The 21996-nt window shown below is 35.2% G+C and overlaps 4 protein-coding genes across 4 annotated transcripts; 1 reads left to right on the forward strand and 3 right to left on the reverse strand.

Moving 5' to 3' along the window:
* Positions 1-2134: 2134 nt before the first annotated feature.
* LOC113732177 (uncharacterized) lies at positions 2135-3988 on the reverse strand. The gene has a single exon (XM_027257826.2). The coding sequence runs from the start codon at positions 3914-3916 to the stop codon at positions 2345-2347; it is 1572 nt and encodes a 523-aa protein (XP_027113627.1). The 5' UTR covers positions 3917-3988; the 3' UTR covers positions 2135-2344.
* A 2307-nt stretch (positions 3989-6295) lies between these two features.
* LOC140036176 (protein VACUOLELESS GAMETOPHYTES-like) lies at positions 6296-6880 on the forward strand. Its single transcript, XM_072077478.1, has one exon. The coding sequence runs from the start codon at positions 6296-6298 to the stop codon at positions 6878-6880; it is 585 nt and encodes a 194-aa protein (XP_071933579.1).
* Positions 6881-8407: 1527 nt separating this feature from the next.
* LOC113732178 (protein VACUOLELESS GAMETOPHYTES-like) lies at positions 8408-9133 on the reverse strand. The gene has a single exon (XM_027257827.2). It carries the CDS (start codon positions 9131-9133, stop codon positions 8408-8410), a length of 726 nt encoding a protein of 241 aa, XP_027113628.1.
* Positions 9134-16274: 7141 nt separating this feature from the next.
* Positions 16275-17011, reverse strand: LOC113728836 (uncharacterized). The gene has a single exon (XM_027253198.2). It carries the CDS (start codon positions 16967-16969, stop codon positions 16373-16375), a length of 597 nt encoding a protein of 198 aa, XP_027108999.2. The 5' UTR covers positions 16970-17011; the 3' UTR covers positions 16275-16372.
* Positions 17012-21996: the final 4985 nt, after the last annotated feature.

Below are 21996 nucleotides of genomic sequence, written 5' to 3' on the forward strand. Positions count from 1 at the left end.
CACACAGGAGGTGCTGAATTTACGAATAAGGTAGCTCTTTCTTCTGGCGGTGCTTGTGGTCTTTACCTAATTTTTAATAATATAAACTTGTGTCCAACATCTAAACTTAATTATTCGATATAATTGCTTTTAGCTTAATCTCCTATCAATTTGTTTTGCAATATTTTGTTGTTATGCTATATTCCAGTCTAAACTAAACAATGCTCTAACTCAAGTATTAGGATCCATTGCTCCAACAACTTTTGATAGAACAATGCATTCTAATACATGTGTGCACTGGAACTTTGATTAGCATCTTATCTGTATCTTACACTGTGAATACTAATCCTGTCACCAAATTTGCATCCATTGCTTCAACATCTCTTGATGATAAAGCAATGGATGCTGATGCGTTTGATAAAACTGAAATCTATAAACTGAATTCTGAAATCTCAAATCTGAAGTCTAAATCTATTAAATTATTGAATTGTTAAATATTAAATCTAATACATTTGAGTGCATATCACATTCAATAATAAGTGAATAACTTATCACTTAATTTTGGGAGCAAGTTTTGCCTAGAAAATTCAGTGCTACTTAATTAATTCAGATGTTCAATTTTTGGTTATCAAACAGTCTGAATATATTAAGATTTGAATATATTAAATTTAGGTACTGAATTGGGTTACCAAACAGAGCGTGTATCTACTTGACTGAACATATATGTTTTTGGCAGCTGTCCAGCACTTTGATGTATGCCTAAACAATACATTATGGACAATATATTATTGACTTGATTAACTATATAAGACATCAATCTCTTCCTCTCTGCAAACTTTTTACCATTTAAATATATACCTTTCTTAGGTAAAATTTTACTCCGTTTATATAAGACATCAATCTCTTCCACCCCCAATCTAGTAGAAATGTATAAATGACTTTGCATTTGGTTGACTTTTGTAATTGTATTCTCCTTCCGGTTGTCATTGCCACTCTGTCGAGGGACAATGCAAATAAATGCGAGACTCCCGGCAGTTGACTTTCTAATTCTTCTCTGTAAATTTATTTATAAAAAATAAAGACTTGCAATATATTTGACGTTGACTTATATTAAATTGACTTTTTCCAAGGCCCAAAAACAAAATTAAGAGGAGGTCTGTAACTAAGGGAGATATTCCACAACCAGCTGACAACCTATAGCTTCTCCATCGAGGGTGAGTCTTGGTCAACTTTAAATCATTATACCCTTAGATGATCCAAAAGGGATCGTCGATTCCGTTCCTACTCTGTAGTGTTATCCGTCAAATAAGTAGTCCATCCACCAATGTAATAATAAATTCTCTTATTTCATGTGTAAGAGTATTTTTTTTTTGGTGCCTAAAATATTCCCCGATTTGAGTCACTTAGAATCCAAGCCGACACATCAAATCGAAAGATACGCTGCGGCCCCCACAATGCATCCAGATTAGACGGGAGGTTCAAATTTAGAAAAATATTCGAATTCAAAACTTCATTCAATTCGAGGATCCACTTCACCGCTAGACTACCTCTGGGCCGCAAGTGTAAGAGTAAGTTATATACCTCACTTGAGAGTTTTGTGACATGAATATAGCTGTTTTATATTATTATGGGATATCATTGCACTAACCTCTTTTATTATTTGCTTGTATCAGGGAAATGTGAGTAAAGGAACCCTCCTATTTTCAACTACCAAAACATCTTTACTTTAGGGTTTAGATGAAGATAGTGTTGGGACTCATCGGCAACTGCGTAACTGTTCATGTGCCATTTGCTATTTAGCACAAAGCAAATAGTAGGATATTTGGGCAAATTTTGTTGAGACATAGCAAATTTTTATGGCATTAATTGATGCTAGATGAACTATTTTAGTATGATGTTACCAAATTTAAGTAGAGAATCAATACTTTACATTGTTCCCATATGAGACTGCTAACATATTCATGTGGAGATTAATGCTATTAAACTCGACAGGTTTAGTCAGGTGATTGGTCCTTGTTCAGTTATTTGTACCAAAAAAGGCACAAAAGATAAAGGGACTTGGGTCCCAAGGACAGAGACCATTTAGTTAAGATCCAGGATCACTGTTTAGCTAATTAAATCAAGATGAAAATAGGCACAGATACTCATATAGTACTAGCTTTGAACCAGAATTGCAATTAATGGAGGACATTATCAAATATTCATGATCGAACCTCTACCCGATTTCAGAGAAATACGGACAAATACAACCAAATAGTTTAAATTGAAGAGAAACTATGACACCATTGATCAATGTCCCTGAGAAAGAAAGGAAAAACAATTCAGAGGGGGTTACTTTCCCAGCCCCTGCTGCTAGCGCTAGTTTTCAATTTTTGTCTGTTGCACGATAGACAACATTTGGACTATTTACCACGTTTGCAGTATCACGAACACCATTCATTAGAAGCTGAAGCATGGCCAGCTTAAGTTCAGCTTCACGAACCAATTCTTCTTCAGTCTTCTGAACAGGTTGAGTTTCATAAACAGCACATTCCAGATGAGTACCAAAGTCACATTCATGGCAATAGTAAATCCACGCTATTTCGTGCACTGGCTTTTGACACACATCACACACAAAAGTTACCTGCTGTCCCTCTTCCTTTGGCACAGGATTGGAGTAGAATAGCTTAAGGGGATGCTTATGGTCTGGCCTTATGATGCTTTCGGGCAATGAAACACATTCGACATGGAGATCAAACGAGCAAGACTCACAATTGTACACAAATGCGGCCCCACTCTGAAGACAGGCGTTGCAGGCAAACTGACCATCTGTGTAATGTGAAGCTGGTTTAGCTAGTAGTGTGAGGGGGTGATCAAGGTGAGATTTATGACGAATCTCTCGTGGCAACTCGAAACAGGACTTGTGGAGGTGGAAATTGCATTGGGATTCAACGCAGCTATAAGCTGAGCCTGTAAGATTATCCTCACAGCCTGAACACACTTTTGGAGATGTATCTTTGATGTCATTTAGTTGCAGCGCATGTTGATGGCTGAAATGCTTGACCTCCTGTACTTTTGATGGATTACTGAGCAGTGAGATTCTAACCGGCTCAGATGGCTGCGGCAGTGAAGAACTTGCCTCTGGTGGTTTTATTTGGCTATTAACGACTGGAGAATTTCCAGCTGGAGCAGTCCCTGAAACCTGATGGCTCGGCACACTAGCTGGTGAGGCATTAAGATTAGGCATCGGTGAGTTATGCGGGGGAGCGTTAAAGCTAGCATTATGTTGGATGGATTCCTGATAGGTATTAGGCATCAATGAGGTATTGGATGGAGGATTTGGGGTGGCATTATGTTGGATGGATCCAGGGTAGCCACTAGGCATCGGGGAGTTATGCAGGGGAGGATTTGAGCTAGCATTATGTTGGATGCTTTCATAATAGCTCCCTGTTTCAGATGATGCAGGATAACTCGAGGGAAAATTGGCATTATGGAAAGAATAGCCGGCAGTTTGATCAATTGGAGATGATGGATGAGGACTAAAATTCTGTGTTCCATACCCAACATTCGGGTAACTGTGGTAGTTAGGAGCAGGGGACAAAGTTTCTTGCAAAGGAGTCGCATTAGGCTTGAAGGCACAATGAACATGAAGGTCAAAATCACATTCAGAACAACAATAAGAAAAACCATTTCCAACAAGATTACAAGTGTTGCAGTAGAAAGAATTGGAGGGATAAGTAGGATATGGGACTAAAGTTAAAGGATGAGCGGGATGGGAAGGGTGTTTGAGAGAACGGCTTGCCTGAAAACATTGCTCGTGAAGAAAGTAACTGCACTGCCAACATGAGTAAAGACAGCCGGAGCCCGGAAATTTGCAGCCGGAGCAATGAACTTCTGTGCCTTGTGGCAATTGCTGATAGACCAGGCCATGAACATGGCTGAAGTGCTTGTACTCCATTTCTCTATTTCTTTTTTCCTGAATTTTCTCTCAGATGATGTGAATAAAGGTGAGTCTTTGATGGGAATGAATCAAGTATATAGTACAAATTTGGCCAACAATGCACAAGCAATAGCAAGGCAAGTTGGATGTTCAACGTTGAATTTGTTTTCCTTTTTGGAAATTATAAATCAAATCCGCAACTAGAGAAATTAAACATATGCCAACCTATAAGATTCTTTAATTAATTGGTGAATATATAGTTGACTGGGTCATAACTCATATCCGAATTTGATTGGTGACTTTGGACTTTGGAGATTTGGAGATTTGTATATAGCTTGTTTCCCGTGCATTTCCTGGTTCTTACATGATAATTTATATTTCTGAACTAAGCATGAATAATTCAAGCCAACTACAAAAATTTCTGCTTCTCTAGCTGTAGATTCCCGTTTCATTTCTTGACCTGCTGTCTTAAGTTTCTGCAGTCTTCTGCTTGTTTTTTACTTTGCATGTTGCTTGGAAAATTGTAAAAGCTAAAGAATCTTTTTTGTACACACAAAAAAAAAAGTTTATATTTTTGCCTGATCCATGAAGAAAACTGTCGTGCTTTTCCATGCTCCAACTCCAATTATCTTTTTGCGTTCAAAATCCGTCCAGGACTCGCTGAAGTTAAGACGAATTACCTGCGCGTTTTTCTCTAGATCTTATCTTCCAAAGTCCTCCGGTCCAATGACGCCAGAATCCACATCAAGTCAGTGCCTTCCCACGTCTCCCTTTTACACCGACCGTTGGACCCACGTCTACGTCCAATCCAATTCCTCATTGTCTAGCATTTGCCCCTTCTACAGGACCAATTCTTTTGATGAACTGAAACAGTGAAAGCATTTTACTCAAAAATGGGTCATTAAAGGTATTCCGATGATTGTTAATGACACCCTATGGTGTCTAAATACAATGGGGTAATAAATGTGAGCGCATGCATTCGCATGGTAAGTTAAATATAATTCAGGTGTATCAACAACTATTTTTGTCTTGTCGATTGTTCTTTATAAAAATCTTTTCAAAATATCGATGATTGTTGATGACACCCTATGGTGTCTAAATACAACGGGGTAATAAAAGTGAGCATATGCATTAGTATGGTAAGTTAAATATAATTCAGGTGTATCAACTGGTGTTTTTGTCTTATCAGTGTCCTTTATAAAAATCTTTTTAAAAAACACATCAAAATAGTGAGGTATCATTAACCCTAAGAGAAAAAAGTGTCATCAATATTAGCCTAACTAGAAAAGGGCTAGAGTCACATATACTGCATACTCAATTTTGAAAAAAAAAATTTTAATTTTCACGTGCAAGATTTGTTCGTGTAAAACATTATACCTGGTAAAGTTAAGAAAGTTGGCTGATTCAAGAAAATTGTTGCATAAGCTCAGCAGCATAAGTAATTGAAAAAAAAAATTCCCCTAGAGATGAAAATGGTTAATTTTATAGACAATAATGGCACGGTTCTCATAAAAAATGTAAATCTAAAAACACAAGAGGTTAAAGAAATATTATCAGAAATGAAATGGCTGATCTGTAGTAAATGTTTCAGACGTGTAAACAAAAACCATGACTTAATAGTGAGCTTATTACAGTCATGATAGTATCATATATACAAACTTCTCATTACTCAATCTCTTAAATATTTTAGAAAATTGCATGGTAATAGTCAATAGCATTTCGACAATCAAAAAGAAATGGACATTAAAACGCGGCAACCGCAGAGCACGGATCAAGCCTAGATCTGTATATAAATGGAAAAGTATGATTCAGTCTTTTTTTAAATTTTTAATACCTTCGCATTCCCTTTCCGCCATCCCCAAGTCTCCGGTCTACGTCTACCCCATGTTGCACCAAACAAATGTTTACATCAACGTCTTTAATACTCCACGACTCGAGGACCTAATTAATTTTTTTTTCTTTAGTTCACAAAATTTTGGATGGGTTCGATTCTAGTTATCATCACCTTCCAGTACCATAGGCCACTTATAAAGGTTAGTACGGATCGTTCATCAACACAATTCTTACAACTACAACAAGATTTTAACATACAACCTTTTGTGAAAAAATATCCGATTCTTATCAATTGAGCCAATTTGTATTGACAAGACCTAATTAAATAAGTTAAATACCGAATTGTTCCGGGGGAGTTAACAAATGACCTCTTCAATATGGTGATAAACCAGAAAATGGACTCTGAACTGTTAACAATATTCTATTCTAGGCAATTGAAAAATAATGAACAAAAGTCCATTACTTTATAAAGTTCGCGGAACTTGTCTGCACATGAGCGAAAATTAAGGGTCATTTGACTTTGATTTTCAATTGCCCAAACAAACTGGTATACGGACAAAAGAAATGGAAACAGACGAGATGAAGCTGCAGCTGATCAACCATTTCAGCCACCGCCACCCGTTGGAGCTGGTGGAAGTTGAAGAAGAAGATGATCGAGTAAATATATGCTCAGGTTGTGAGGTACATATTCTGGGTTCAGCTTATAATTGCACCAAGCCAAGCTGTGACTTCATCCTCCACGATTCCTGCGTTGATCTTCCCAGGAAAGTGAAGCACAATTCACATCCCAAGCACCCTTTGATTCTTCATTTCTTCCCACCTTATGGCGATGGAGAGTTCACTTGTAACGCCTGTGGAAGTCCTGGTCATGGTTTTACCTACCATTGTATAAGTTGCAAATATGATCTTCATGTCGACTGTGCTTCGCTGCCTGAAGTCGAGTATCGCGAAGATCACGAGCATCCTTTCATGTTGTCTTACTCGTTTCGATTGCAAGATAAGGCAGAGGGAAAGGGGAAGGCCGTGGCAGAGGAGGCCGACTTAAAGGATTTCGAATGCTATCTCTGTCATGGATCTGTGGAAAAGGGTTGCTGGGCATATTGTTGTTCAAGTTGTTACTATTGTGTACATTTGGAGTGTGTGAATTAATGTTTCAATCTACGTCCATTTGAACTGTTGGGGTTTGAGGTTTAATTGTTTGTGATTTTCTATGACTCAAAATATCTGAAAGATTGGCTGAATTTCAGAGTAATTTCCACGGTTTTATTCAACTTTATCAAGGATTTCTGCTATTGTAATATTGTATACCTTTGCACCATGTGGCTTGTTGAGGGAGCTCAACATATGCTTGAATTTACCTTGTTCCAGAATTCTGGTGACGTTCCTCTCAGGGCAAACCATTTTTGGTGGGTTTTCTTCAATATGACCCTCGAATACTAGTGAGTAGTGACAAAAGATTAAATCGTCAACTTTTGGTTGAAATTTTGAATTTTGTAATGGTTTGAGATTTCCAAACGCAATTTTTTATTCTCTCATAATTACGAGTGGGTTTAACTTTGGAATGTTACAGTTGGGCCACTCATGGGTGCACTTGTGGCATTTGAGGTTAGATGATCAAGATCGTTCGAGCATTTGAGCTTGAGTCGTGCAATGAAAGGTGGAAGCAATCGATTGTCATTCCCCTCCAATTGCGGAAGAGATTTAAAGCATTTTCTTTGTGGAGTATTAATTTTAGAACTATATAATGATGAATCTATCTTAATGAGTAAGTTAGTATCCTAAGGATAATTTCAAATGGGTACTAAAAGTATGATTGCATGTTACATCAGGTAAAAATCGTTTCATTACCATAACTACGGTACTGAAGCATAATTTGAGTGGGAACTAATTTCACTGCTAGCTGGATCAATTTGTAACGCATGATTTAATTATTTCTCCATTCACTATTAGCCTGAGCTCAAAGGTGTCTTCATGGGACAATGCCAGGACGCTAAATCTGGTCCTTTGATGGCAGGCCAGAACACCCCTTTTAACTTCTCAATTCAATTGGTCAGCAACATATGGACAAAAAATCAATTCCTCAACCTCCTCCAATCAAGGAAGTACTTTTCTTTTCTTTTCTTTTCTTTTTGGTGGAACTGTTCAATTTAATCATTGCTAATATTGGTTTTGTCAAGCATGCTGCCATTAAGTGGTGGTGTCCTTTAATATCAATTTTCTATATCTTGTCAAATTGTTATTTTTCCACTACAAAAATATTACAATTTTCAACAGATTTTGGTATTTACCTCTTTTTTTTATTTCATTTTTTTGGGGTGTAGGATATTTTTTGAATTAAATACTGGGACTAAGCATCCATCACAAAAATCAGGGGAATGAGCCCATCATCAACAAGACATTTCACATCCTACTATCAATGCTAGAACCTCGTAGAATAGTAACACGCTCTGCTTCATTTATCAACCATCATCCTGATTAAGGCTTGCAAAGCGCAGAGCAGAACTGCATAATCTAGTTCCCATATGTATGCTATTTTACATATACAGAGCTTATGTGTTATAGTAATTTGCCAATAGTACACAAACAATTATGATATTTTGCACCAAAAAAAGAAAAGAAAAGAAAAGGATATGATGTTCTTGGGCCGTCCAACCTTGAGGGTTTCATGAGTTTACTTCAGTAACGAGGACATTCCCATCTCGCGCGATCCGCTACTGCTTGTGAGTAGTGTAAGTGTATCTGATTCTGTAAAGTCAACAAGGCAAGCTGATTTTCCGTCGTCTCATTCATGACTTCCCTGTGACGATCCACTGCATCGACTGCACCCGATGGCTGAGTCATGGCAGATTGATTATTTGATCTACTACTAGATGCCCCACAGAAATGCTGTTGACCATGTTTGGTACAGCCCAAATGGATTCCAAAGTCACAATCACTGCAGTAATAGCTCCAAAATTGTTTGTCAATTGCTGCACCACATATATTACAAGGGAAGATCTGAGGATGATTAAAGGTTAGTTTCAGTGCATGAGGATGCTCAACTATCTTTGTTGTGGCTGACAAAAATAGTGCGCAGTTCATGTGAAGGTCGAATTCGTAGTGGGCACAACTATAGCTGAAGCCAGTTCCGTGTGATCCACAGGCATTGCAGGAGAAGGCTCCAGTGGGATAGGTTGGAATTGGAAGAAGGGTCAAGGGGTGATCAGGGTGAGATGGATGCTGTAGAGACCGAGGAGTATTAAGACAGTGATCATGAAGGTAATAGGTACAAGAAAGACAACCAAGAAATGGTTCAATTATGAGTAGTTCACAGGCTTTGCAATAGATTTTCTCTCCTTCATCAAGTTTCAGAGGGATCAAGATGTGCTTATGGCTGAAGTGTTGGCAATTCTCTACTTTCATATTTGTAGCTTTTTCTTTCCTTCTCAATTCAAGACTATAACTCCTAGCCTAGCCCCTAGCTAGGTGACTTTAATATTTTCAGGTTATTTCATAGCCAATTGAAGCTTCTTTCATAGAAAATTGGAGATTGATTTTACACTAGTAAGGGACTTGGAAGTGACATAGACTTGTAAGGTTACTTTAGGATTTGGAGTGTCGTGTCTAATTGTTGTATTTTGATTTTTGTGCATAAATTCTTAATTCATACTAAGGGTTGGAGAACACAAAAAAGAGCTTTATAATACGATATTATTGTGGGCTTGTTATCGTACGCTACAGATTTTGAAAAATTTTGTTATGATTTTTTTTTTTAATTTTAACTTTCCCACCCTCTCCATAGATTTTCCATCCCGAACTGTCAAGCACAAAAATTTTACTATGGGAAGTGAGTATAGAGAAAAATCAGAATGAGCTTAAGCTATTGGTAGATACTAGATTTTAACTATTTTTTTACTATTAAAAACATAAAATCTAGATTCAAATATGAAAAATATCAAAACAAAATTGATTCTCAAAAACCAAGCTATAAAATTAGATGAAATATTGAATGAGAACTTGCCTTCTGTTATGTATATTATTTTTAAAACATGAGAATGATGGAATTTAAGAAGTAAAAAAAAAAAATTAGATATTGAATCCACGACCATTAGTTCTTGCAGTCTTAAGTTTAATCACTAGATGAACACTTCTTCGACTTTCATTATGAATACTAAATCACATAAACAGTTAATACAACTATAGATGACATATGTATATAACATAGATGATTTTTTTTTTTTCATGTAGATGATAATGTATGCATGGTATTGGTAGTCATGCACGACCTTAGTTCATATGGGCCGGTCGTCGCTAATAAATAATTGTAAAATCCAGCATCAATCTAACCGCCCTTTTCTTGGCTGGGTCCTTATCTAAGTCGATGGCTATGTCAAACATAATTTTGTCAGCAAACTTCGCAATTGGAAAGCTACGTGAATACTTACCTCTTCAAGCAAAGCTGGGAATTGGATGAAAATAAGCAACAGCTAGTGAGGACCTTATAGGATATATAAAAGACGAAAATGATCTCACCTTTTATTATTGATACACCATTTGTTATTGATATTTTAAGTGTCTTAAAATCAAGGCTTTTTTTTGTGATAAGAAGTACAATAATGGTTTACGTCTTGAATTGGCCTGATCGTCATGAGTGATGACTACAATTCTGTAAACGTACTGTCTAAATTAACTAGAAAACCCTACATATGTCAAGACATATAGGCTTGTTGATACTATTCAACCATCAATTTTAATCTTTTAACAATAGTTAAACACTGATTAATTACCAAAGAATTTTCCTATCATCTGTAGTTCCTTGAGTTTCGGTCATGAGCTCAAGTTCAAGTTGATAATATTGAGATTCCAGAGTGTCAATTTTTTTTTTTGACAGTCACTAGGCGTAATTAATTAACTATTTAACCTTCCAAAAGATCAGAAAGGACAACATATTTGCAAAACAAAATTACAATCTAGTTACCACTACAAATACAATGTTGGAAACTATACTCTTTTAAGTAGCCTGTAGCTTAGGGCTGTCAACGGGTCAGAATTAATAAATCCGGACCCTGACTCGTCATACTATACCAGTTTTGAATCCGGCTCGAATACTCGACTGGTCTTCTACTCTTTTTCCCGGAATCAGATCGGATGGGTCCCGGATCCGAGTCGAGCCTACCCGAAAAAAGGCCCGTCAAAAGCCTGTTTTTGTAACAACACCTGTCTTTGGAGTGTTTGACTATTTGGATAATAGTCAGAGAAGTAAATTTGGGGTATTATATTAATAAATATATTTTTTAAAATTATTAATCAATTTATGTCCGGGTTCGGGTCTGATACGGGTCGGAATACCATATTCTATATCCAACCCTTTTTTTGTTTAACAAAACGGATCCGGATCCGGGTATAGGTAACGGAATTATCCCTCTACCCATACTCGGAATTATTTGATGGATCCGGTTCGGCTCCGGGTCTAGACCCAAACTGTTGACAGGCCTACTGTAGCTAGGCCGAGTTGCCACCCTAATTGACAAAGATTCATTCACAATCTTAGGAGTTGAATTATGTGACATCCCACATCTGAAATATGGAAAGAAAAGAAAGTCTAGCTAGGATCATTGTGCTACTATTAATTTGAGTTGATTATTATGAGCTTCTGGCTTTAATTCAAAAGTTATTAGGTCAGCCTTTGAAATTGAGACATCAGAAATTATACGTGAGTTTTCAGATCAAAAATCATTTCCATTTTTTTCTTGGTAGGATGTAATAAACACAAATGTATCAGATTCAAGATAAAAATAAAGAAAAAAAGATTAATCTTACACATATGAGAAGATAAAAGGTTCTGGCTCTTTCAATTAAGAAACTTTACCGCTTACTTTTATTGTTCTCCAACTATATGTGGAGAATCTCATAATAGACTCAAATTAAACTTTGTAAATCAAGCTTAAACGAGAGATACATAAAACGACCTCGAGCCTTCTGAATTTGGTCATGGACAATCAGGATTTCTCCCTGGTCTCCGTAGAAAATGTAATCTTCCCAATCATCAGCCCTCCCAAGTGTGGCATTATAGCTATAAGGATGTGTAGCAAAGGCACTGATATTAGTAGGGGGGAACTAAAGAGTTGGAACGATTGACAACTAGAAGACTTCCTCAGGAAAATGGCCACTGCCCATCTGTATACTAGTGTGTAGCCCATTTGATTTTGAGCTCAATACTTGTCCACCCCATTCAGTCACTGAAGCAATCGTGGCTAGGTGCGTAGATAAAATGCTTGGTTAACCAATTGTGTCATTGCCAAATTTTAGCCACCAAGCATCTTGTGTTGGATCCTGATTAAAAATTTTTTACTGATCATATAAGTTTGGAAATCCCCAATAAAGAAGAGGCTCAATTGTAATTAACTTTTGTGTTAAAATCACATACCAAACAAGAATGGTAGTTACAAACTGGGCACCCAAGTAGGTGGAGGGAGGGGTTGTAGTTGCTCCCAAAGCTAATTCATTGTTAGTTTGAACAAGGGCAGAACAAAGCAAATTATAGCAATGAGGGCAGTGGGGCACGTACCCCCACTACCCTATAGCAGTCTACTATTATCCAAGTAATTTTGAGAAATTTTCAGTTGTGCCCCTGTTATGACTCATGTAATTCTGAGAAATTATTGATTGTGCCCTCATTATGTTGTTTAGAAGTCAATGTAAATATAATAAGTTTTGTAAAAGGAAAATGACATGTTACGTAATCTAAAATAATGGCATTCTACATCAGTAAAATGAATTTTGTGAATTTTTTCAACTAAAGTAAAAATACAGAGTAATTGTGTTGGCTTAGTTAAAATAAAGTAAACATAATTTTTTTTCCAACATGTAGTGGCAACTTTTTTAATAAAAACAAGAAATTTTATGTCCTTGTGCCTTACAAAACTGTGAGTTTTTGGTTACTTTAAAAGGTTTATTATTTTATTTTTCAAAGAAAATTATTATCTTACTATATGATTTTGTGTTATATTACTCATTAAATGAAAAATTTTATGTCTGTCCGGAGCAACTACTTAGCAAGTCTAGTAATTGCTTCAAAATCAATGAAAGAGTTTCATGTGAATACGCAAGGGTTTCCATTAAATAGATGTAATACATTTTATGTGAATATTGTTGTTACGTACTGTTTTAATTAGGAAAGTCAAGGACTAAATTTTTGCCTCCACTGACAGTCATTTCTAGCTCCGCCACTTGCCGTGGCATTATAATTATCGACCTGGAACTATTTTCAAATACTTAATAGAAAACCATCAAATATTAAGTATACTACAATTGCTTCAGTGTGTATATAGCAAAAAGAATAGAAGCAAATAATAAAAAATTATTGGATGCTTACAGTCCAATAGCTAAAAGGTACTTACTGTGTTGTTATCCCCGGAAAGTTGTGGCAAGACCGGTTTTTGCCCATTAAGAGACAAATAAATGAGGAAAATTTCAGAACATTTTCTCCGTATACTTCAGAATATTCTGATCACTACAGATATTAGATCATTAGTTAAAAACGTACGTGCCAACCAACAACAATGGAGTTGAGATCATCTGAATCAAAATAGCCTCCAGAAATCCAGATTTGAGAAGAGCTGTATTCAGTAGGCTCTTCACCTTTGGGTCCCCATCCCCACACATCTAGGACTGCCTATTGTCCATAATACCCGTCTCCAATAACAAATGCGCCTACAAACTAAAGAACTCCAGAAGTTAAGAAATATTGTAGAAAAGGATATACGTTTAATGAAATGCCCCAACTTTGTTGAAGAAGGGATCAAGTCGGTCGCTTAGTTACAATTCAAAAGAATTTTAGTTGTTTCAGTTTTAACTCCAAATTTGTGATGCTAGTTCGTACCTATAGATTTTGTGAAAGCATTGCTAATCCAAGAGACTACAGCTGTAGACGATAAGACTACTTGTATCGTCTATCCATCTTGACTTCACGTCAAGAGTACTTGGACACAACTTTGCTACGAATTTAAACCCATTATATCCAAATTAACCACTAAACTATTGCTGGTGTTAATTCATCATTCAACTTTTGGAATTGCACTATTTTGACCACATTCCCTAAGCACATGACAGAAAGGAGATAGCAAAATGATAGACTTAGAAAAATTAGTAGTTAGAATAATTCCATTTTTTACCTTCAAACTTATATCACTTTTTTATATTATTCCTAAAACTTTAATTTTGAATACTTTGCACTCAAAACTTTCAATTTTGGACACTTTTCCTTCTAAACTCTCAAATCGATCGCATTGAAGTCTAATTAATGACAATTTAGAGTGTTTGGATAGGAGTTTATTTGAAATATTATTTGAAATAATTATTGTAACACTTTTTATGATGTAATGTCTATGAAATAAAAAGGTAATTGAAAAAATAAAAAAGGTATATTGAAAAATGTGATTGTGATAATTTTTATGCAAATAATGCCTATTTAGTAAAATTAACAGCATCGAAAACCTTACAAATCATTGATAATTTACTTAAAGTAGTCAAAAGGAGTCAAGGTATCACAACTAAAATAAAACAATAAATTGTCATTAAATTATACCGTCTTTTATTTCATTAACTTTGCTAAAAATATTATTAATTGGACCATACAAGTCAATGACAATGTCCTAAAAGTGGTTAAAAGGAATCAAGAGATCGCAGATAGAATATAACGGTACATTATCATTAATTTGCATCGTCCTTTATCTCGTTAATTTGGCTAACATTGTCATTAATTGGATTTAAATAAAACAAACTTGAAAGTCTAGGGTGCAAAGTGTTCAAAATTGAGAATTTAGAATACAAACTATGCAAAATTAAAATTTAAAGTGCAAAGTAGAAAATGGCACAAGTTCAGAGGTACAAAGTGAAATCAGCCCTTAATAGCTAGAAGTGACTTCTTTTTTCTTGAGGCGGCTAAACTAATGCTACTGCCCAAATACAAAGTAACTTCTTTTTTTTTATTTTAAGTTTATTTCTAACACAGGAAGGATGGGAATTAAGAAGTTAGGTGGGAGAAGGAGAATTGGAATTTAGGACTTCTAAATCTTGGTTTCTCAACTTTAGGTAAAAAAAGTAACTTGTAGGTTATTGAATTAACATTGAAGCCCTACAATTTGCTTCTATTATCAATTTTAAAAAAAATGAAATGTATACGTATATAGTGTAATTGAATAATCACATCCCTCTAATTTATTGAGAGAGCAAATTAAAACTAAAAGAGAGAAAAGGAGAATTTCAGCATAAATTATCAGGACTTTAGTTGGATAATAGTACAGAATTGGTAGTTAAAGATGTTGAAAGCATTTTTTTTATTACTTCCTTAATTTTCCCTATAAAAGCTCAAGTATACGCTAGTATTTTAATTAAAAAAAATGATTATTGTTTATACGGGGTTTGACATAAATTAGTGCAGTTAGATCCGAAATAAATAATGACATGAAAAATAAGAGCCAATTTTTTAATCAACTTTTCTTTCAAACTAGAAAGGAAAAAAAAAAAACCAAACAGCTAGCTGTGAATAAAAAAAAATGTCCATTCCTTCTCAGTGTCTCTTGTGCGGGAGGGAAGATGAGACTGTTTTTTTTTTTTTTTTTTTTTTTTCCAAACGAAGATGAGACTGTTGGTTGTCTATTTTTTTCAATGCATGGCATCAGACTATCAGCTAGAGTTTGGCAGAAGGTGCAGGATATGTGCCTTGTGTGAACGCTGGAAATCTAACACTTTCTTGGACAGGTTCAAAAGATTAGCTCTCGCTGTTAGTGTTTATCAGCTGTGAAGGACACATAATATAGAGTTTTTGTTCAAAACGGTTTGGCTTTCACAACCTTTGGTAATTGGTATTCTTAGTGCTGTTGTTTCTGATGTCAGATATATAGTTGTTTCCTAGAAAGGGGCTCCAATACCATACTAAATTGAGAGCTATTTTTTGAGGGGGGGATTGTCCAAACGAGAGTTTTGATGGGATCTGATTTTGTTTAGACAGAATACTTGTAGGATACTAATTTATAGGTGATCACTTCCATTTTACTTTGTACGTGCTGATCAATTGATCAAGATTCATTTTGCTTAAAAAAAAAAGTGTGAAGAAAAAACCCTCAGGAGGAAACATATTCAAGTCTTTTGGCCATGAACTAGTCCATTCTCGAAAAGAGCTAATTCCAACTTGTTTTTTCAAAATTCCCACGTTGAAAATAATATGTGAATTCGACTACAGGTTCTTTTTTTTTTTTTTTTTTAAGTAGATTTCGACTACAGATTCAAAGTATATTCCTCACAAGGTACCTAATTTGATTAGGATTCCATATGAATACAACCCCTTCAAATAATATTTTCTTCTTTACTATATTGAAACACATATTGCAGAAAATATAATTGAACGTTGGACAATATTCGTTGCGGCAGAAAGAATTATAAAGTAGCAGCTTGATGCTGATCGATCAAAACTACAGCAAACCATGAATCACTTGCTTCTTAATCGCTAATTAACAATCCATCCCTAATTATTGTTCCCTTCAATTAGTTTCAAAAAAGATCATATTTATTCAAAAACTTAACAAAACAATAATGAATCAAGACTAAAAGAACCTTAATCCTATGTTAACAATAATGGTAGTATGAATCTTGATACCAAACCTAAACAATGATCCGAAGATCAACTAACAGAGGCTTCTCTTCCCCTTGCGTGTAAACAAGCAAACAATCTCCCTTGTTTCCTTCGGTGGCCTTCACTTTCACCACCGGCAACTTTTCCTTACCGGTCAAGACCGCTAGGGCTTCCTCAATACTCCGGGCCTCAATGACGGCGCGATTCCTGTTCTCCACAAGAACCATCTTATCATACTCCTTCTTACTCGCGATACGGCTCTGCTTCCTCCTCTCCTCCTCCTCCACTTTCTTCTGAATCGCCGCCAGCTCCTCCTCCCTCTGCCGCTGCAGCTCCGTTTCCGTCTCCTTCTTTTTCTGCGTCTTCAGGCGCAGAATCCTCTCAAGATCCTTCTCCTCTTGCTTGGCTAAGTGGCGAGCCCAGGCTTTACGGGCCAATGCCTCGGCTCGCCTCTCGGCCTTCTCCTCCCTCCTTTTGGCGGCTCGGGACCCGGTGCCTTCCTCGTCACGCCACTGCTGGTCCTCCCCTCCGCGACCCTCGCACTTTTCTGCGTTGCGCTTTGGAGCCTTGGCTAATGCTGCCTTCTCCGCCATGGAAATAGTTGCTTTATCGGCTCTCTTCTTCATGTTTTTTTTTTCCTCTCCTTTCTCTCTCTCTGGCTATGAGTATATGCAAATTACCTTTTTGACGGTTAATTTCTGAAGCATTAATATATATATATATACGTATATGGTTCGATTGGAAAAGCAAAAATCCTTATACGATTCGGAATAGAAATTCTACTTTCCTAAATCCATCAATTTGAGAGGGCAAAATTCATGCTACTGTCTTAGTAATAAAAATAATGGAAATTATTCAATTAATTCAAAAATTAACATCGTAACTGAATATATGATTGCCACATCACTTAGTGATTTAAACTTTTAAAATAATCTAAAGTTTGATAATTCTTATTGTATATTCAACGGTGAATTTCATTTCATTGGTACAGTACCTAAAAAGGGACAGTACAAGTCTTCGAGATGTCTATGTAGAAACCAGAATCGGATAATTACAATATCACGTGCCTTTAATTTACAGATTAAAAGATTTCACTCTTTTAATTGGATAATAGTGTGTTATTGCTAGGTTACCATTTTGGTACAGATATCGAAAAAATTTTTCTATATAATTTCTTTAACTTAGCATACAAAAGTTAGTCATTTAATAATAATAAAAAAGAGCATTTACTCTTTATAATGGATTTTGCATCGATCACATCAATTAGCTTAGAAATAATTAGTAGCATAAAATTAAATTTCTCATAATCTTTTCGAATTATAAAGAAGAAGAAGAAGAAGAAAACAACTGCTTGGAATAACTGTAGGCACATATAGATAAGGAGCTTTTGCAGCCTTAGGTCTTTTTATCTGTTGATGCATTGTGCCATGGTCACCGAGGTAGGTATTTTTCCCATGTTTTCTTTTTATTAACTTTTCTCCCCAAAAGAAATGAGAAAAAAACCGTTCTCCAAACAAAAGACATGAGGAAAAAACTTCTCGAAACAACATGAGAAACACCCCTTCCCTTTCTTCACTTATAAAATCTCACCTCTCCTCGGCTGAAAATGTTAAAACGAAAAAAAATTTAAAAAATTGAGTTTAAATATATAATTATTTTTAAATGAGTATAAATTGATGAGTCGATTCAACCACTACCTATCAATTAGATGTATTTAATTGCATATCCATTTAGATTCATTGAAAATTTATTGTATACCTAAATTCATTTATTAGTGGATATGTTTAAACGCATCAATATAATTAGATTATAATTCACACTTACGGAAATGGCAACGGCATGGTCAACTTTAACCTCTTCTTATGATTTCTGTGGTCTTCTGGATTGCACTCGACTATACTGCCCCGTTTTACTTTTGCTTGCTTTCTATTAGTAATTAATGTACTAAGATGTGGCCAGTGTTGCCGTTAATGGCTGAAGCGATTGAACTTAGGATCACAATGTAATATGCTAATCAAACTTCTTGTATTTTAAGTTTATAATCTAGGCCTATCTAACGGGTGCCCAACGGCACCCATTAACATATCTTTCAGGTGTCATATTTTTAAAAATGTAAGATTTATTAGGAAAAGTAAATAAATATAAAAGATAGTATATAAGATTAAATAGGAAAAATATATTAATGCAACGGAAGGTAATAATTATTAATACATATATATATATATAATAGGTTAGATGAATTTTAGGTGTGTTAATGATATTGGGCACTCATTAGAAAAATGCTATAATCTATAATCACATACAACGAAATCAGCATTAGATAGTTTTGTGTGTACTTCAACCATATTTAGAGTGGATCAGGGAAAGGATGCTTGTAGAGATTAAAACTTGAATTAGTTATTTGTTTGGATATGGTTTTATTTGTAAATAATTATTTGATTTCATCATAAACACATTGTTCAATCACTTTTTATTTTTGAAATTATTTTTTTATCTCATATATATCACATCATAAAAAAATGCTATAGTATTTTTTCAAAATATTATCCCAAATAATCTCCTATCCAATACACTGATGTGTTATTCTAAAATCCAATTTTTCGGAAAATAGTAACTCTTCCCAAGTCTACAGTTCTCATGAAAAAATTGGAGAAAAATCTTTTATATCATAACATAGTTTTTAAAAATTCACCGGTACATACATATATTGGAAGTGAGATCTTCTGCTTTTAGCATCCTTATTGTGAATCTTTGAGAGTGTTCGGAATTAGGTTCATTAGGATTTGTTATTATCTTTATTCTCTTCAAAGCGAACGATGCATTTTGATTTTGCAGAACCAAATTCAATTCTCTCTTGTACCCTTAAAAAAAATTAACTTTCTCTTTGTCTAAGTCTAGGGGTGGCAACGCCCTGTTGCCTATTAATTCCCCCCGCCCCATGCTCCCGTGGGGTTAAAAAAATTTTATTATATAATTTCATTATAATTAAATTTGAACAAATAATCAAGTACTAAAATATCAACATATCACCAAATTATTATTCATTGTAACTTCACAATTGAAACTCATAAAAATGATTAAACAAAAGTTATTTGAATACAATCTAATATGATAAAATAAATATAACTAAAATAATCAAGCTTTTACTTTTGATACAAATACAATCACTAAATTATTAGAAAAAAGTGTTATTGTATTAAGTGTAGTTAGGAATTTAATATAAATGTATTAATAAATTTAGTATAAATAATTAATAATTTTTATTAATAGACATGTATAATTAATAGTATAATTGATCATATCATTATATATATAATTATGCACATATATATATACATATCTTTTTTTTTTCCAAACGGGTTGCAGGGCGGGGGAGTATATCCCCGCCCCCCGCCCCGTTTCTAAACGGGGGGAAAAATTCCCCGCCCCGGCCCCGCCCCAATAGATTCCGCGCGAGCACCCGTACCCGTTGCCATCCCTATCTAAGTCAGTAGAAACATTCATTGGTTTTGGTGTCCAGTTTTTAAATTGCTATACTTATAATGACTAACATCCATAAACATTTATGGCATCTTAGAAAGAGACGAAGCAAAATAATAGAAGACAGAAATATCAACTAAACATAGGAACATTCTTCTCTATAATGAGTTATGACTCCCAAAAAATAAAAATAAAAGGAAAAAAGATTTGACTCCCACCCAAAAAAAAAAAAAAGGAGTTATCACTCCAAAACCAGACCCACATAGGAAGGCCCAACAACCAACCTAGCCAACCCAACGACTACGGGCTTGATAAGTACGGGGAAAAATTGTGCTTGGGTTGGGGCAGGTTAATTATTATGGAAACTCGAAATGGACTTGTAAACACCTCTCCTCATGAGGTCTCCGACCTCTCAAATTGGGCATTAAAGCATCTACGTTTCAGTTATTGTTGGTTGGTGCGACTAGTATTGATAGTTGTTCACATAAAGGAGGATGGAATATCTATACCACTATACAATATATAAAGACCAATTTTTAGTAGGGTGATGTTATTTATTCTTTTATTATATTATTTGCATTCTCACTATCTCATTTTGATTTTGATGAGATTATATTACTCTTGTTCTAATTTTTTTTCCTTATCCATGAGCTAACTTTACCAGATTTGGTCATCTAATTAGGGTAGAAGAAGAATTACGGCAAGTAATATGATCTTATCAAAATGAAAATAGAGTAGTGGGAGTATAAATAACATCACCTTTTTAATATTGTCACCTTTAGAATTCTTATTCAACTCATATTTGTAAGGGTAAAATGATACCAACTTGTTGAAAACGAACAAAAAATATCTCACAGTGAATTTTTTTTTTTTTTTGTATTTCATGCCACACCACCCATGTCATCTCATAGTGAATTTGAATACTATTATCTCAACAATTACATGTAATCCCATTAGCTAGTAGCTAACAATTCATATTTTATGATTTTTTTTTTTAGTGTAAGCAGAAGGACTCGACCCCGAGACCTCTTGCTTACACTCCCTCCCCCCATACCACCCACCCATCCCTCCCCCCTCATATTTTATGATATCTATAAACATCTCTAATTATTTCTTCCTAGCACTCAACATTCTTAAACAATTTCAATATCCATTAAATAACTAAAAACTGATTATATATATAACTAGTCACCTACGTAAATGGTATTTCAATAAATATACTATATATTTAGTGCAAAAAAGTGTTGGGCATGGGCCAGCCCATTTGTGGGCCAACCCACTTATACAACACTTGAGGGTTTCTCAAGTTTAAATAGAAAGCAGTAGCAGCCGCAAGAGTGAATTTTCAAGCTTCGGTCCTCGTGCGAGAGAGAAAAGAAAAAAAGGCCAGCCACCACTTTTGAGTGAGACGAAGAGAGAGAAAGGACTAGAGAGAGAGAGACTTCAAGGTCTTGATTGGAGGGCGATTCGAAACCCGATAGAGGCGAAATTTTACCCACGCGATCCTCTCGTCAAGCTCTACTTATCTACCGATTCAGATTTCTGATTTCCTCTTCGTTTGGTAACACCTTTCCAAATTCATTTCTTTAACAGTTGTAGTTTTTGGGAGTGATTTTGTAGCAATTTACTTGGTTGATATTGGTGCTATTATTGTCGTCTGAATATTTCGGATAGACCTGTGTATTCCTATTATTGTGATAGTGGAGATTTTGACTGGATTAGATCCCGTGGTTTTTCCCAATTAGGTTTTCCACGTAAAAATCTTGGTGTCCTGTGCCTTTTATTTTTCTTACATTTTATTATCATTATTGGTATTATTACTTGGTGATTTGGTTTATTCCTATTTTAACTGGTACTTGGAGAAAGAGAAATTTGTCCTGAGTTAACTCTGATATTGTGTGCCTGTACTGGTACCCCTTTCCCAACAAGTGGTATCAGAGCAATCAGGTTAGACTGCTCATTTGTACTGGTTAAAAATGGATGATTCGGATAGTGGTTGCATGATAAAATTGAATGTCACTAATTATTCAATTTGGAAGCCCAGAATGGAAGACTACTTGTATTGTAAAGATTTGTTTGAACCTGTTCTAGAGAATAAAGGCAAACCAAGTGATATGAGTGATGAAAATGGGCTAATATGCACAGGAAAATTGTTGGTAATATTAGAAAATGG

This window comes from Coffea arabica, chromosome 2e, assembly GCF_036785885.1.
Source record: "Coffea arabica cultivar ET-39 chromosome 2e, Coffea Arabica ET-39 HiFi, whole genome shotgun sequence".
In the NCBI taxonomy this organism is placed as follows: Eukaryota; Viridiplantae; Streptophyta; class Magnoliopsida; order Gentianales; family Rubiaceae; genus Coffea; species Coffea arabica.

Coding starts and splice junctions, on each gene's coding strand:
- LOC113732177 (XM_027257826.2), bottom strand. CDS start 3,916: ATGGAGTACAAGCACTTCAGCCATGTTCATGGCCTGGTCTATCAGCAA.
- LOC140036176 (XM_072077478.1), top strand. CDS start 6,296: ATGGAAACAGACGAGATGAAGCTGCAGCTGATCAACCATTTCAGCCAC.
- LOC113732178 (XM_027257827.2), bottom strand. CDS start 9,133: ATGAAAGTAGAGAATTGCCAACACTTCAGCCATAAGCACATCTTGATC.
- LOC113728836 (XM_027253198.2), bottom strand. CDS start 16,969: ATGAAGAAGAGAGCCGATAAAGCAACTATTTCCATGGCGGAGAAGGCA.